This window comes from Mesoplodon bidens, assembly GCF_964165515.1.
Source record: "Mesoplodon bidens genome assembly, chromosome: 3".
NCBI classification, from domain to species: Eukaryota; Metazoa; Chordata; class Mammalia; order Artiodactyla; family Ziphiidae; genus Mesoplodon; species Mesoplodon bidens.
Genome location: NC_138178.1, coordinates 4,596,548 through 4,612,722, shown reverse-complemented (window position 1 = coordinate 4,612,722; position 16,175 = coordinate 4,596,548). Strand labels below are relative to the sequence as shown.

At 38.6% G+C, this 16,175-nt stretch overlaps 1 protein-coding gene across 1 annotated transcript in view; it reads left to right on the top strand.

Annotated features, from left to right (window-relative positions):
- The window catches only part of MRC1 (mannose receptor C-type 1), a 97,703-nt gene that overhangs the window by 34,019 nt on the left and 47,509 nt on the right, over positions 1-16,175 (top strand). Inside the window, exons 7-10 of the mRNA XM_081226758.1 lie at positions 4,336-4,521; positions 7,564-7,721; positions 10,300-10,410; positions 15,948-16,063. Coding sequence (XP_081082884.1) covers positions 4,336-4,521; positions 7,564-7,721; positions 10,300-10,410; positions 15,948-16,063 — 571 coding nt within the window. The remainder of the gene's footprint in view (positions 1-4,335; positions 4,522-7,563; positions 7,722-10,299; positions 10,411-15,947; positions 16,064-16,175) is intronic.

Genomic DNA, 16,175 nt, shown 5'->3' with positions numbered 1-16,175 from the left:
TTCAAATTGACAAAAAGCAAACTAACTGTTGATACATTTTTTTCACTATCAGCTGTTTTTGGAGAGACGCTTAATACTTCAAGGTCATTTATGTATGTGTATATATATTCTGCTTGGGAAATCTGACAGCGTGGCATTCTTTACTTTTTTTGCTCCTTGACTTTTAAAAGCAATTTCACTTATTTTAAAATATGATCGACATGGCTAGAAAGTCCAAGGTACAACATGATAAATAATAATAATTTCTTCCAGTTCTTACTTCAAATTTGCAGGTCCTCTCTGAATAACTGTGTCTGGGTGTATATCCTTACCTAGTTATTCTATGACTATATGAATAAATACATTTGTAATTCTTTTTGTCTGTTTTATACAAATGACAGCATATGATACACTTTGCTCTACTTTTTTCACTTATTAACAATTTTGGGCATCCTTCCATACAGTACATAGGTAGCTTCTGTGTTCATTTTTATGGCTGTACGTTAGCCATTGCAGGGAGAGACCATGTTTTTTTTAACCAGTCCCCTATTAGTGGAACTTTAGTTTACTTCCAATTTTTTATTATTACAAACAATCCCACAGTGAGTAACTTTATACATATGTCATTTGATGTGTGTGATTATTTCTAGAAGTGGAATTGCCAGATCAAAGAGTGGGTGGGTTTGCCATTTTAATGGATACAAAGATGGCAGAGCTCTCCAATGGATATAGATGAGGGTCCCATTATTGGGTTTGATTATACTTTACAGGGTCACCCTTATGGCTGTGGGCATGCCTCAGGGAGACCTCAGTCATTTTTGTATTTCATCTCCTCTATTCCTCCCATACGAGAAATGGTACTGATATAATCCTTCCCTCTTGGAAGAGCTCGTATAATTCTCCTTCAGAAGATTTGGAATTACCACTTAGGGGATGAGGAGAATGGTGGTTTTATCATGTCTGAGGTAAGGAGGTGGAATTCTGTAACTTGGCCTTGTTCCTTAACCCCCCAGTTTTAGTTTCCTATCTATTAAGTGGAAATACTAACATTTGTTCTTCCTGTGAATGTTTGTTCATATTGTCAAGCACTCAGTCCATTATTCTTATTTCTCTGCTATGGCTGTTACTGGAACCAAACTTGGGTCTGCTGGTCTGCGTGCAGTAAAGCCAATCTACTGACACCGGGTTGTGGTGAAGGAAATTGCAGGGTTTATTGCAGGTGCCAAGCAAGGAGTCCAGGGCAGCTAGTGCTCAAAACACTGAACTCCCCTATGGGTTTCAGGAAAGCATTTGTAAAGTCCAGGTGAGGGAGGTGGGTTGCAGGGTATGTGATCAGCTTGTGCACAATTCTGTGATTGGTTGATGGTAAGGGAACAGGGCAGTGTCCCAGGGGTTAATGTTATCAATCCTTAGGTGCCAACACGCTCCTGATCATGAAGTAGTTAATTTCTTCCATTTGGTGGTGGTTTTAGCATCTGTAAAACAACTCAGGAAATGTCCATCAGATACTATTATCTGGGTACTTCAGAGAGGAGCTACAGCAGAGGATATGGGGGAGGGGCTCTGTCCCAGGAAGGCTCCCTAAGGTCTTGCTCGGTTACATGCCTTACTTGCTTCACTTGCTAACTTTCACTTCCCATTGGTTTTTGAATTTCTCTACACTTCCTGGATTAATCATTCTATCTTATCTATAAACTCAAATAAACCAGAGCTTGGAAAAGCATATCAGAGTTAGGATTATGAGGCATACATTATGGGTGACTTTCTTGGGCAAGGGTTCCACCTCGTCCCCTGTTTGTCTTTGCAATGCCACCCTGTTCGTCCATGATCCCTAGGTTGCTAGAGCTACACTGTCCAGTTCAGTAGCCACTAACCACATGTGACCATTGAGCACATGAAATGCGGCTAGTTCCAACAGAGATTTGCCGTGAGTGTAAAATACACGGTGGACTCACAAGACGTCGCATGAAAAACAAAAGTAAACGATCTCATTATTTTTTAATTGATTACATATTGATATGATAATATTTTGGATATATTGGGTTAAATATGATGTATTCTTATAATGAAAGTTACCTGTCTCTCTTGAGACTTGTATTTAACATGGCAACTGGCAAATGTATAATTCCATACGTGGCTCCCATTTGTGGATTATGTTATATTTCAGTCAGACAGTGTTGCTGTACAGGAATAAGCCATTTTTTGTGGCTGCCCCAGGGGACGCCTCTACATTGGTTGTTTTCCTGTTTTGAAATATTTTAAAAGTGCATCTGTTTAGTTTTTGAAGCCCTCAGCATGTGCTGGCATCATTTTCAGCTTTCTTGAGCAGCAAAATTAAAATATCCCACAAGAGGGCTCCAGAGTGATACTAACCTTTTTTTTTTTTTTTTTTTTTGGTAACTACTGGAACTGTATAGAAGGAATAGATTTTCTAAAAGTATGCATTTCTCTGTTATAATAATACAGTGTTTGGATCTCAGGACTGCCTATTTACTTGAATGACTGTACTCAGAATCTTGAGCTTATACAAAGGTGATGCAGACATTCCCAGACTTTGAGAGACTATGGAACTGATACATGAAACGGATAACAAAGGTGCCCTGTACTGAACCTTTACTAAGGCAGCACATTTGAGAACATTTAGTATCAAACTTAAATATAGAAATTGACATTCATTTGGCAATATAGTCCCTCTTTAAGCAAGATATATTGCTCAATTGCTGTTTGAAATAGTATCCATAAAATGGTCATAATAAGCTGTTGTATAGTGAATATAACTTCAGTTCTTTTTCTTGACCAACAATTCATGACACTTACTCTGTGCCAGGCCCTGTGCCATTTCAGGGCCTATATGAGGATGAATGAAGCGAGTCTCTTGCCTTTGAACATTGTTACTGACACTTTCCCTGGCTCATTACTGTCACAGTGCATATTTGTCATGTATAATCAAGGTCATGACATTTTTTCTTTTTTTCTTTTTTTTTTTTTTTTTTGCGTTATGCGGGCCTCTCACTGTTGTGGCCTCTCCCATTGCGGAGCACAGGCTCCGGACACGCAGGCTCAGCGGCCATGGCTCACGGGCCCAGCCGCTCCGCGGCATGTGGGATCTTCCCAGACCGGGGCACGAACCCGTATCCCCTGCATTGGCAGGCGGACTCTCAACCACTGCGCCACCAGGGAAGCCCAAGGTCATGACATTTGACCCTGACTACTAGTAGCAATAATTAGGACATTGGTCACTGTTACTGGTTTGATTAAACATTGTTGTCATATTTGTAATTTATAGTCGTATTATCTCAAGTGCAGAAGAACACAGTGAGGATGGGTAGTTTCATATTAGTACTAGTATTAATATTATTTACAATTTTTTACATACATGGATAGTTTGGTTCATGTGATGTGACTGACCCAACATCACACAGCTTGTGGCAGATTCAGATTTTGCCTGAAAGACTTCGGAATCGAAGTCCCTGTGATTTCTACACTGTTATGTGTCATCTTCTGGGAGCAAATCCACGGCAATGGGTTAGTTCAAAGGCACAGGTGGCCGGCTCACACTGCCATGGTTTCAGAAGCTCCTTGGTGACCCCCCTCCTGCCCCCCACCCATTCTAGGCCCTGTGTCAGCACATCTTTCTCCTGCCTGCCTTGTGAGTCTTGCCCATCCTCTGAGGGATGGATGGCTTCCTAATGTCCGTAGAATAGAGGTAACTTGAAATCTTCTGAGGAATGAATACATTATATGGCAAAGCTCTTGTGCTTCCAGTATTTATAGAACATGCTTAGGACAGGTATGCCGATGATAAAATGCAGACGAAATGAGACAATCTATTGTATTTTGCTGTGGCCTTGTTGTAGGTACAGTTGAAAATAACAGATTTCTCATTTGGCTTTATTTTAAAATGAAAGATGACTTCCATTATCATCTTTAGTCTGAAAGCAAACACAATCTCGTCTATCTTTTGTGAATACCTGTGCCAAAAAATGGAAAAATAAATATTAGCTATATTTGCCTATGACTATGAATTGTTTCCTATAGAGAATGATAGAAAATATTGTTAAATTAAAAATTTTTAAAAACAATAAAAAAACCCTCCTTTTAGGGCTTCCCTGGTGGCGCAGTGGTTGAGAGTCTGCCTGCCGATGCAGGGGACACGGGTTCGTGCCCCGGTCCGGGAAGATCCCACATGCCGCGGAGCGGCTGGGCCCGTGAGCCATGGCCGCTGAGCCTGCGCGTCCGGAGCCTGTGCTCCGCAACGGGAGAGGCCACAACAGTGAGAGGCCCGCGTACTGCAAAACAAACAAACAAAAAACCTCCTTTTAAATGTTTTCCAAACTCTTTTTCTTTTTTTTCTAGAAAGTGATGTGCCTACCAACTGTCTAAGTCAGTGGTGGCCGTATGCAGGTCACTGTTACAAGATTTACAGAGAAGACAAGAAAATCCAAAGAGATGCCTTGATTGCATGTAGGAAGGAAGGTGGTGACCTAGCAAGTATACACAGCATCGAGGAATTTGACTTCATTATCTCCCAGCTGGGCTATGGTAAGAACTTCATCTGTAATACACTTGATTCTCATCTTCCTGACTTACCACCCATCTTTGGAAAATTTAATCATAAATGTTAAATCTAATAATCTAATAAATTCAAGTTAACAATTCAATGAACAATTTAGTAACAAATATTAATCATGCCTAAAATATTAAAATTATATAGTAATTTAAAGAATTTCTACCACTAAGAGAACATTTGAGTTTTTTTAATATGGAATCAACTTATGCATAGTTTTAAGAATACTGTGTTTCTATATATAATCTGGATTCAGAGCAGTCTACCTTACATTTGTGAACAATATTTCACTAGTTGGAATTAGTTGTGTGTATGGATGTATTTTCTCTTTTAAGGCCCATATTTTGTCTCACAGGAAAGGTCTCTAAATGAACCATCTCATCCTTTGAATTTTACTTTCTTTATTAATCTAGCTAAGGCTGCTAGAATGATGAGCAGAGAAAGAAAGAATTTATTTGATTGGAGCGGTTAGATGGTGGCCTACACCTTTTAAAGAAATTTGCATCTCGATTTTAGGACTCTAAGAGATGAAGAGAAAATGTAGTAACTAAATATTGTAAAGTTTTAAAAGATTGGCCCTATCAAAAACATTTAAAAAGTGAGTAAAATGAGTTGGGGATACTTATCCTGAAGAGGAGGAGGGCGAGGAAGGAAGTAGTGATGACGGGTGCTCAGTCATACTTGCTGATTAAATGATGATCATTTTCTGCTTCCACTTATGATACTGCAGAATAGCTGGACCTTTTCGTTTCCAGAGAGCAAAACAAGAGGAAATGGATGGTGGTGATGGTGGGGACTGCTTCCTGACACTTACTGCCTGAAAATTGATAGGAGCGGGGGTAGGGGAGAAGAAAAAAACAATGAACAAATAGATGAGAAAAATAAAGTAGTCTCAGAGAAAGATGTAAAATATCCCCAACACTGCTGCTGTTCGTGCCAGTGCTGAATGGAATCCTTTCTCCTTTGCTCACCTCACTGTGTTTGGTAGGGTGATGATGATATTCTGCTACAGCCCATAAATAATTTCTTGATTAGCCTACATTTACCTATCCTGGAGCATCTGGACTACACGGTAATAATGTAATCAAAACCAATGTACCTGAATAATATCATGACATAGATGGCATGATACTTATAATAGGGAATAAAGTTTGCAAGTGAATCAGTGGAAAACACATTAGTTAAGGGGCTGTAGGGCTAACGTGCACATTTTGCTCTACTTTATATAATATGGTCTAGTAATAGGAGAACCTTATATATTTATTGCTAGAGTTATTTTAGGAGTTTGGATGGCGAAGGTTGCTTTTAAACTCAGCTGGAGAATTAGTAAACTTTCACTATGGAAACCTTCTCTTTTTTATTATTGATAAAGATTTATTTATTTAAAACAATACAAACAATATTGATAAAGGTAAAGGAAAGTTATAAAATTAAAATTATTGTTTCTAAGTCAGAAGCCTAGAAAACCTTTTTTTTTAGCTAGTTGAGTTGATATCTTTCATGTTAATCATGGAAATACAGTGGATAAATTGGGACCTACACATATAAGTTATGACTCCATCAACAAAGACAGCTTCCCTAACAGATTAATAAGTCCGTCTAACAACTTTATGCTCACATCTTATATATTTTTGTCGGATCAAGCTTGTGCATACAAAAGCTACAGCGGGGGGAGAACAGTTTAGTGAGAAAAATGTTTATCAGAAACTCTTAATACTTTATTATAATTGTGGGACTTGGGAGTTTAGGTTTTCATTGGTCTTGAACCTAAAAACCTTGAGGGGTACATGAGGTCATTTTGGAGCCTATATTTACTGCCCAAAGAACATGATCTGCCAGATTAAGTGAAAGGAAAAGGGGTCATCCTGACAATGCCATTCATGTTTCATGGTGCTGGAAACATCTGCTGGGACTGGCACCAGGCCAGTCAGGGACTTCTCCAAAAGCAAAGATGAGTGACAGTTTTAGGAGGAAGAGACTAAACCATTTAGGGAAATTCCTATACAATGCGGCATATTTCTCATTTTCTACTACAACGTCATCTTTACAAACTTTTGGCAAGTAATTTTATTTAACTGTTTAAAGAACATATGAAACTTAAATAGATATTGAATTGTGTATTCCTTCAATTTTTAAAATATGGAAATGTGTATGATTTTAGTCATGAGACCTCAGGCCTTCTATTTTGTCCCATTTTTACTTATGATATTTAGAATTCTTAGAATTAAAACTACTGATAAAATCAATAATGCTCTTCATAGAATTTTCAAAACAGAATGATCATCTTTTATATCTATACCTGGTTGTTTTTATTTTAACTTTTGTTTGTTATTTGGGTTTTTCTGGTGTTTCATAGTGAAAATGGTGGCAGATTCATTCATATACATAGACTAATAAATAAGTGCTAAATGCCAGAAGACAGCCCAACCCTTCAGTTTATATATTTTCTCACTGTATGGATCATTTTCACTCCTATTACAGTGATTAAACTTTAACAGAAACACCTAGAATGTTCTTGATAACATCGTCAGTAAAATAGGAGTGGTTTTTAATTTTTATTATTTTAAAACATTCGTAAGATTTAATCGTAGTCAAATAGATTTATGTATAAATAAGCTACCATATTTCCAGCACACCATGAGTGTGGTTGGTATGATAAATTATTTATAACAAAAAAGCAGCTTCACAAGATAGAGGATAATGATAGACCTACTTCAGTTTCCATTTAACAACTCCCAGGAGATAGAATTTGCAGTAGCACAACAAAAGAATACAGTCATATCCACAATGTGAAGAATACATTACACATTTTAAACTAAAACTGACAACATAAAATGTAGTTGACATCTCAGTCTACAGAGGTAGATCCGTTTAAAGCTCAAGAGGATGGTCTTTCATGCTAGTGATAATATCAAGGGAGTTGTTGATAAAGAATGGGTCTTCCTTTCCTGATAACCTTCTGATGGTTAGAAAGAAAACTTTGGGTAAATGACTTCTGTGTTTTTCTTCCTGTTTAGAGCCAAGTGATGAGTTATGGATTGGCTTAAATGACATCAAGATTCAAATGTACTTTGAATGGAGTGATGGAGCCCCTGTAACATTTACCAAATGGCTTCGTGGAGAACCAAGTCATGAAAACAATAGGCAGGAAGACTGTGTGGTGATGAAAGGCAAAGTAAGGCAACTTTAGTTACTGATATCTAGCAAAAGCCACAGGGAAATTTTCCTTCCGTCCCACTTATTACCTACGATTGTTTCCATTGTTTCTATTCTACTGAATTGACATAGATCAAGGTTGAACGAGAATTCAGATTCAGTTTTTTGAGTCTCTCTCAATTGTCTGGCACACCCAAATTCTCAAGAGGACTAGAAAAGCAACAGACAGAAACTTTCATTTCAAAGATGAAATTAACCAATAACGAACGCTCATATCATTTCTATGCTTGGTTCTAAGTTTGTTTTTTTTTTTATTTTTATTGGAGTATAGTTGATTTTCCATGTTGTGTTAGTGTCTACTGTACAGCAAAGTGAATCAGTTATGCATACACATATATCCGCTCTTTTTCAGATTCTATTCCCATATAGGTCATTACAGAGTATTGAGTAGTGCTCCCTGTGCTCTACAGCAGGTCCTTATTAGTTATCTATTTTATATATAGTAGTGTGTATATGTCAATCCCAATCTCCCAATTTACCTCTTCCCCCTTTCCCCCCGATAACCAAACGTTTTCTACATCTGTGACTCTGCTTCTGTTTTGTAAATAAGTTTATTTGTACACATTTTTTAGATTCCACGTATAAGTGATACATATTTGTCTTTCTGTGTCTGACTTACTTCACTCAGTATGACAATCTCTAGGTCCATCCATGTTGCTGCAATTGGCATTATTTTGTTCTTTTTTATGGCTAATATTCTGTTGTATGTATGTACCACATCTTTTTTATCCATTCCTCTGTCGATGGACATTTAGGTTGGTTCCATGTCCTGGCCATTGTAAATAATGCTGCAATGAACATTGGGGTGCATATATCAAATTATAGTTTTCTCTGGGTATATGCCTAGGAGTGGGATTGCTGGGTCATATGGTAGTTTTATTTTTGTTTTTTGGAGGAACCTCCATACTGTTCTCCATAGTGGCTGCACCAATTTACATTCCCACCAATGGTGTAGGAGGGTTCCCTGTTCTCCACAGGTGGTGGCACATGTTTTTACATGGCTTGATGAATCAATTCAGAGCTCTGGTCCTACTTTTAGCTGGTTGCTGTGAGTGGATGGAGACCTAGCTAGATCTACTCTGGGTCCAACAGCCTAGAGTCTGTGCTTGGAGAGCTACAGATTTTTTTTTAGGTTACAAAGAGGTGCCAAATATGAAAAAATGGCTTCCATGTCTTAACTATCACTTAGCGACTGAAGTATATCATCAAGTAATCTTTTGTTAATAGAGAATGAAGATGGTGGTTAAGAGGCTTGGTTTTGATGCATGGCTTATCTCCTCATTTGTAAAATAATAATAATCATAATCATACCCAGCTCATACGGTGGGTATAAGGATTAAATGGGTTAAGGTGTATAACGTGCACAGTGCCTGGCCCGAACTTCCTACTCAATAAGTATTAGCTACTGTTTTTATCATTGTGGTTGTTATTATGGTGATAAATTGAAAGCTTAAGAAAAGAGTATGGGGCTTCCCTGGTGGCGCAGTGGTTGAGAGTCCGCCTGCCGGTGCAGGGGACGTGGGTTCGTGCCCCGGTCCGGGAGGATCCCATGTGCCGCAGAGTGGCTGGGCCCATGGGCCATGGCCTCTGGGCCTGAGCATCCGGAGCCTGTGCTCTGCAGTGGGAGAGGCCGCGGCAGTGAGAGGCCCGCATACAGCAAAAAAAAAAAAAAAAAAAAGAAAGAAAAGAGTATGTTTTAATTATTGAAAGAATAGGCAGAAGTGTGTCCTGGGAAGGGGAGACCAGAGAGCATCCTACTTGTAGGGAACTCAAAAGACAGTATGGCTGAAAGCATGGAGGGAGAGGTAGAGGGGTGTGTAGGGAAAATACTGGCCATGAGAAAACATGCATTAGCCTGGGAGTAGCCAAACCTAATCTGCAATTTGCAAATATTACACTGGCTGAAGAGTTGAGTACCAGGTTGTAGTGGGTATGGAAAACATTTTTCAAGGTGTTTAGCAGTTAAGGGAAGGAGAAGAGAAATCTTTTAATGTGAAATCTCTAAGGAAGGCAGAAAGGGCGGAATTTGAAGTAGAGTGAAATATGGTACCTTAGCTCGGGGGGGACCCTCATCAATAGAAATGGGAAGAATGGAGGGAAGAAAACTGGTTTCAGGTGTGTTTTCAGGTTGGGCATGTTGCTTGGGGCCTTCTTTCTGGGTGGCTTTACATGTACTCAGTTAACTTGAAAACAGCTGCCCATAGGATGGATGAGGAGGTAAACCTTCTGTTGGGACCATCTCTTAAGGGCTTATGAACAATTTTCGTTTCTCTCTAGATCCCCCTCCAGAGTGGCTTGACAGCAAAGACATAAAAAACATACTGGGGCTACAATCTCTTTATATCTTTGTAGCCAAAGTCAAATTTGCAGTTTCCTGGTAAAATGTCCATTTGCCTTTCCTTTTCATAGATACCTTTTTCTCTTAATAACCTCGAATCTTATTTCCCTTTTCAGAGGTGCAGTTATGAGGAAATAGCACCAAACAACTGATGATCATTGAGTTTTTTTTGTTTTTTTTTTTCCTTTGCTTTCTGCAGGATGGGTACTGGGCGGATCGGGCCTGTGAACAGTCTCTTGGCTACATCTGTAAGATGAAATCACAAGCCCAAACTCCAGGAATAGTGGAAGTGGAAACAGGCTGCCGGAGAGTGAGTACAGAACGCATGCAGTGGTTTCAAATCAGCAAATATGATCTGATATAGCTTTATTTTTGTCTGTGAAGGTACTTAATAATAGGGGCCAACTGCTCCACCTTACAGGTGGTGGTGGTCTATGATGCTGTGGGTCATCAAGGACATTTCCAGTGGATAACCTTAACTTGCAGATAGCAAACAATCCTTAGTCATTTTTTCCATTTATAATATTTCTGGTGAGCCTGTTTCTGGTGGGGAGTCTTCTCAGTAGATGACTGAGGGTCTGGGAGGCCAGGAGGTCTAGGCTCTAGTTGGTAGTACCAGGTAGTAACTCAGTTAAACCAAGTCAAACCATGCAGTCCTATCGTGCTTTATTCTCACCTGCACCACCGTTAGTAATACCTCCCCGCAGGTCTTATCTTTCCTTGAGGTTCAAGTTAGTGATTTCTGTGGAACTGTTTCTAAAAGCATAAAGAAGCTGCAAAATACGGGATGTATGGTTATCATTTTCCTGTTTGATCGCTGCGTTGCCCATCTTCCTCTTTTTTCCTTTCTGACTTCTCTTGGATAAAAATAAAGTAGAAACTGATTTTCTGTCCAAGAGTGTCAAGTTGTGATCAAATCATAGCAAACACCAGAATTCATGAAACATAATTGAGTACTGAACAAGTAAACCATAAAGAAAAATAGAGCAAACACAGAAAATCATACAATGTGAGAGAGAGAAAGGATCTTAGTGATGCTTGAAAACCCCCTTTTTTTTTTTTTTTTTTTTTTTTTTTTCTTTTTGCGGTATGCGGGCCTCTCACTGCTGTGGCCTCTCCCGTTGCGGAGCACAGGCTCCGGACGCGCAGGCCCAGTGGCCATGGCTCACGGGCCCAGCCGCTCCGCGGCACATGGGATCCTCCCAGACCGGGGCACGAACCCGTATCCCCTGCATCGGCAGGCGGACTCTCAACCACTGCGCCACCAGGGAGGCCCTCCCCTTTTAATTTTTGTGTTCTGGAAATTTCAGCCCAGAGAAGTGATAACTTTGTATGAGTCACACAGAGGTAAGGCTAGAACCCGAGTTTCCTGCCAAGGACACTTTCACTGCTGGTTCCACTACCAGTACACTTACATATGCTTTGCCTGATCATATGCAGGCGCAGGAGATGGTCTATTATTGTAGTTTTCTGTAAGGAATAAACCAATCCTCACATGTTATTATTTCTACGCAAGCAAAACTTTGTGTATATTTTTTCTGTGAACTGTCATGTCTATAATGATAAAGTCCAATTTAATCATTAGGTTAAATAAGAAAAAGAAGAAAACATCAGCCAACTGTTTGTTGAGTGTGGTTATTATGCTTTCAGTGATCTTAAAAGATAAACATTACGTTTCTAACTAAACAGGAGAAGATACAAGAACTCAGAGATAGTAATTTAGCCTGTTTAAAAACACATGCTCTGGGCTTCCCTGGTGGCACAGTGGTTGAGAGTCCGCCTGCCGATGCAGGGGACACGGGTTCGTGCCCCGGTCTGGGAAGATCCCACATGCCGCGGAGCGGCTGGGCCCGTGAGCCATGGCCGCTGAGCCTGCGCGTCCGGAGCCTGTGCTCCGCAACGGGAGAGGCCACAGCAGTGAGAGGCCCGCGTACTGCAAAAACAAACAAACAAAAAAAACACATGCTCTAGGCACTGATTTCCTCAAATCGCTGGAAAGTCTAGAAAAAAATCCACTTGTCAGCAAAGGAAGATAATAGTTTTTTTGTCTGGGCCTGGGTACTTGGTGGTGTAGGGGTATTTCTGAGAATTCAAAACTCCAGGCCTTCTGTCATAAAGATCTGGGATTCAGTTTTCAATTCATTGCTACCTGTATGGGAAACCTTGATCTAAGAAATTAACATGAAATGGTCCCAAGTTGCTAATATTCCTGGATGTCTGACAGACGCAAATGTAAATCCTCTTTATACAGAAGTCCTACTTCCCAGGCTGATTGGGAGTCCCACAGATGAGTGTGAAATCCAAAATTATAAAACATACCACCAGGAGCTTAGATGGTGGAATTCATGGATATGACATTAAAGTGACTGTGTATGAAAATGTTTACAGAAATAAAAGGTGGAATTGAAACCATGGACCAGCCACCAAGTTTTGTTATGTGGCGTTTTCATATGATTAAATTATAAATATTTTTTATTTCCATTAAGATTTTTTTGACCCATGAATTACTTAGAAATGTGTATGTGTGTGCTTTCATAGTGGTAGAATTTGCTGGTAGTGATGGGGTTTTATTTGTGTTTTAGTTCCTAAATAATTGGGAGCTACTGTTGATTTAAATTTCACTGCGTTGTGCTCATATAAAGTTTTTGTTGTTATTTGTTGAGATTTTCTTCATTATCTAGTTCATAGTCAGTTTTTATAAATATTCCATCTGTGCTTGAACAGAATGATCTTTGATCTGGGGGTTCCCAGGTCTATATATGGTGACTAGATAAAACTTAGCAATTATATTATCCAGATATTCTATATTTCTAATATTTTGTCTGCTTGACAAAATATTCTCCTTGTAATTGTATCAAGCTTTGATTTATGTACTTTGATCTGTATTATATCTTCTTGGTGAATCAGTCCTTCAACGATGTGATTATTTCTTCATTCATAATAATGCTTTTTTATCATAAAGTCAATTTTAAATAATATTAATATTGCCACAGAAACTATCTTTTGCGTGGTATTTCCCTGGAACCTCTTTCTCCAGCTGCTTGCTTTTAATCATTATGTGTCATTATATTTTAGGAATGGCTATTATAAATAAATATCTGCATTTTCATTTTTAATCTAATTTGAGGAACTCTGGCTTTTAACTGGTAAACACCAGTTTTGTGGAATTGAAACCATGGACCATGGGCATGACATTGGTTCCATTGAATATATTTATTCCATTTTCCTCCTGTATGGGTTTGGAAGTTATACATTCTTACTTTTTTTAAAAAAAAATTGTTACCCTTATTATTATTATTTTTTTTTTGTACGTGGGCCTCTCATTGCTGTGGCCTCTCCCGTTGCGGAGCATAGGCTCTGGACGCGCAGGCTCAGCGGCCATGGCTCACGGGCCCAGCCACTCCATGGCATGTGGGATCCTCCCGGACTGGGGCACGAACCCGTGTCCCCTACATCGGCAGGCGGACTCTCAACCACTGCGCCACCAGGGAAGCCCCCCCTTATATTTTTAACATGCATTCCTGACTTGAAGTTAACCAATATCTCTCTCTGCCTCATGAACAAAATGAATGTTAATTATTCCACTCAAACATTCAAAATTTTTCAAATTTTGAAGTAATATTAGACTCACAAGAAGTTGAAAAAAAGAGTACCGAGAATTCCCCTGTATCATCCACTCCACTTCAGCCAATGACAACATTTTCTCTAACCAGAGTACATGATCACTACAGGTAGTTGGCATGGATACAATATTATTGACTAAACTACAGATCTTATTACTATTCCATTCTTCAACTTCCCACCACCAATTAGGTATCTTTGCTATTTGTCCAGGCAGTTAGACCTGGATTTACCGACATTTATTGACTTCTTTGCTCAGCGTAGACTTTTAGTCCACTTGCTCCTCTTGGCTTTCCTTTCTTGCCAAAGTAAATCTTTTAGAAGTGCTTTCCCTGGGATTTGGGAGTGGAAAACTCTGTCTTTGTTTGAAAATCTCTTGAATGTAATTTAGGCAGGTCATTTTAGAATTCTAGATTGATAGCTGTTTTCTGACAGCACTTTACATATTATTTCATTTTCTCCTGGCCTTTATTTTTGCCATTGGAATTCCTACTAGACTAAATCTTCTTTTTTTAAAAAGTGGATGCTCTGTATTTTCTCTCTGATTGATTTTAAGATCTCATTTTCTCTGTCTGTAAGTACAATATGTTCAGTTTTGGATTTATTTTATTGGTTCCATTTGGTACTGAGTGTGCCTCTTCGTTTTGAGGATTTGTATCTTTCCATTCTTGAAAATTACCAGTCATTAATTTTATTCAGTGCTTCTGAAACTTCTCTCAGGTTGATTTTCAACCTTCTCATTCTATCATTTATATTTTCTATCAATATGATTTTTAAAACATCTTTTCTTATTCTCATCTCTCTTCTACATTCAGTCAATTTACTAATCTTTCTGAAACCATATTTTCTATATTTAATCTGGCCATTGAGTTTTTAACTTCATATTTTTCTTTTCTAGAAATTCGTTTTTGTGTGTGTTTGAATCCTCTCGTTCTTTGTTCATAGTATTTTGATCTTTCATCATTGATTCTGTTTCTTCTTTTGTCACTTAAATCATCTCAACATGCTTCTTTTTGTATTTTTTCCAGATTGTTTTATTATGTTAAACTGTTGACTCTCCCTTAAAATGAGACATTTTTCTCACATGGTTTATAATTTTTGATTGTGAATTTGTCCCCATCCCATCCCCACCCTGACCCTCAAATGTCATAGTCTTAGATGACCTGGATTGTGGAAATATTTCTGTCGTGTGGTTTTACATTTTACTTCTCAAACTGCCTGCAAGATTCTCCTTCTGTAGACTACATTTTATACTGTATTTTTTGGGCTGTAGATTCTCATTCAATGTGGGTAGTGTAAAGTTGGGACTGGCACCCATCTGTGGCACGGACTTGGTATTTATTTTCAAACAGAAGAATTTTTTTCTTCCTTCACCCAGAACCCCAGGCAGGTGACAAGAATCTCTGTCATTTCCTCCTCCTGTGGGGGGAGTTTTCTCGCTCTCCTTTCAAAGAGGGGCTACCCTTAGTGGGTATCATCTTTACACAAGGACTTCAGTTCTATCTCCCTGCCTCAGGTGGGCTGATGGCCAAATATCCTAATCTGTATGGACATTAATACCCCAGCCCCTAGACTCTAGGACCTTAATCTTGGTCTGATACATAACCAGGCAACTACAGTCTCAGCTTGTGCATTTTCCATTCCAGCTTTTTAGTTTTCTAGTATTTATTTTTGATACTTGGAGATTTCCCCTTCTTTCTCCCAAATTCTAGTATGGATTTTCTGTTTATTGTTATGTTTTTACTTAGCATGCTTTGATTTCTGTGTGTTTGAAGTGTGGGAGAGGAAGCACATCAAATCATGTTGCCAAAAGTTTGATAAGTACTATCCTGTGACCAGATGGTACAGCTTTATACTCACTATCTACTACTGGCTTCAATAGGTGACTAGGCTTGTTATTCTGCAATAACAAGTTACCTATTCTAAAACTGAGATCTTAGCCATTTTGTTCAGTTTCTTGGGTAAACATGTCACAAATCATTTTTGTTGGAAGTTGCATCAGAAGTGGAGAGAATGACTCCCCTCACCCCATAATTGCCATTTGAGGAACAATGCACTCCTGTTTTCCTTATTCACATAAATTGTTTTCATTGCATGTCAAATTATTCATATTTGTGTTCTTTACACACTTCTATTATTTATCAATTTGTGTTTCATCATAGAGGAATTATTCAAATAATATTATATAATAAATATGCATGATAATCTGCTTCATAACATCAATAGGGCTGGAAAAGACATGGCTTCTACTGCTATTTGATTGGACACACACTTTCAACATTTACAGAAGCAAACCAAACCTGTGTGAATGAGAAGGCTTACCTAACAACTATCGAAGACAGGTATGCAACTATTTTCATGTTTTTAAAAAAATGTATCAAATAATGAACCATTTCCAAAAAAGCATATCAATGTGCTCTAAATTTCTGAGTAAATTACATTGAATCTTGAAGT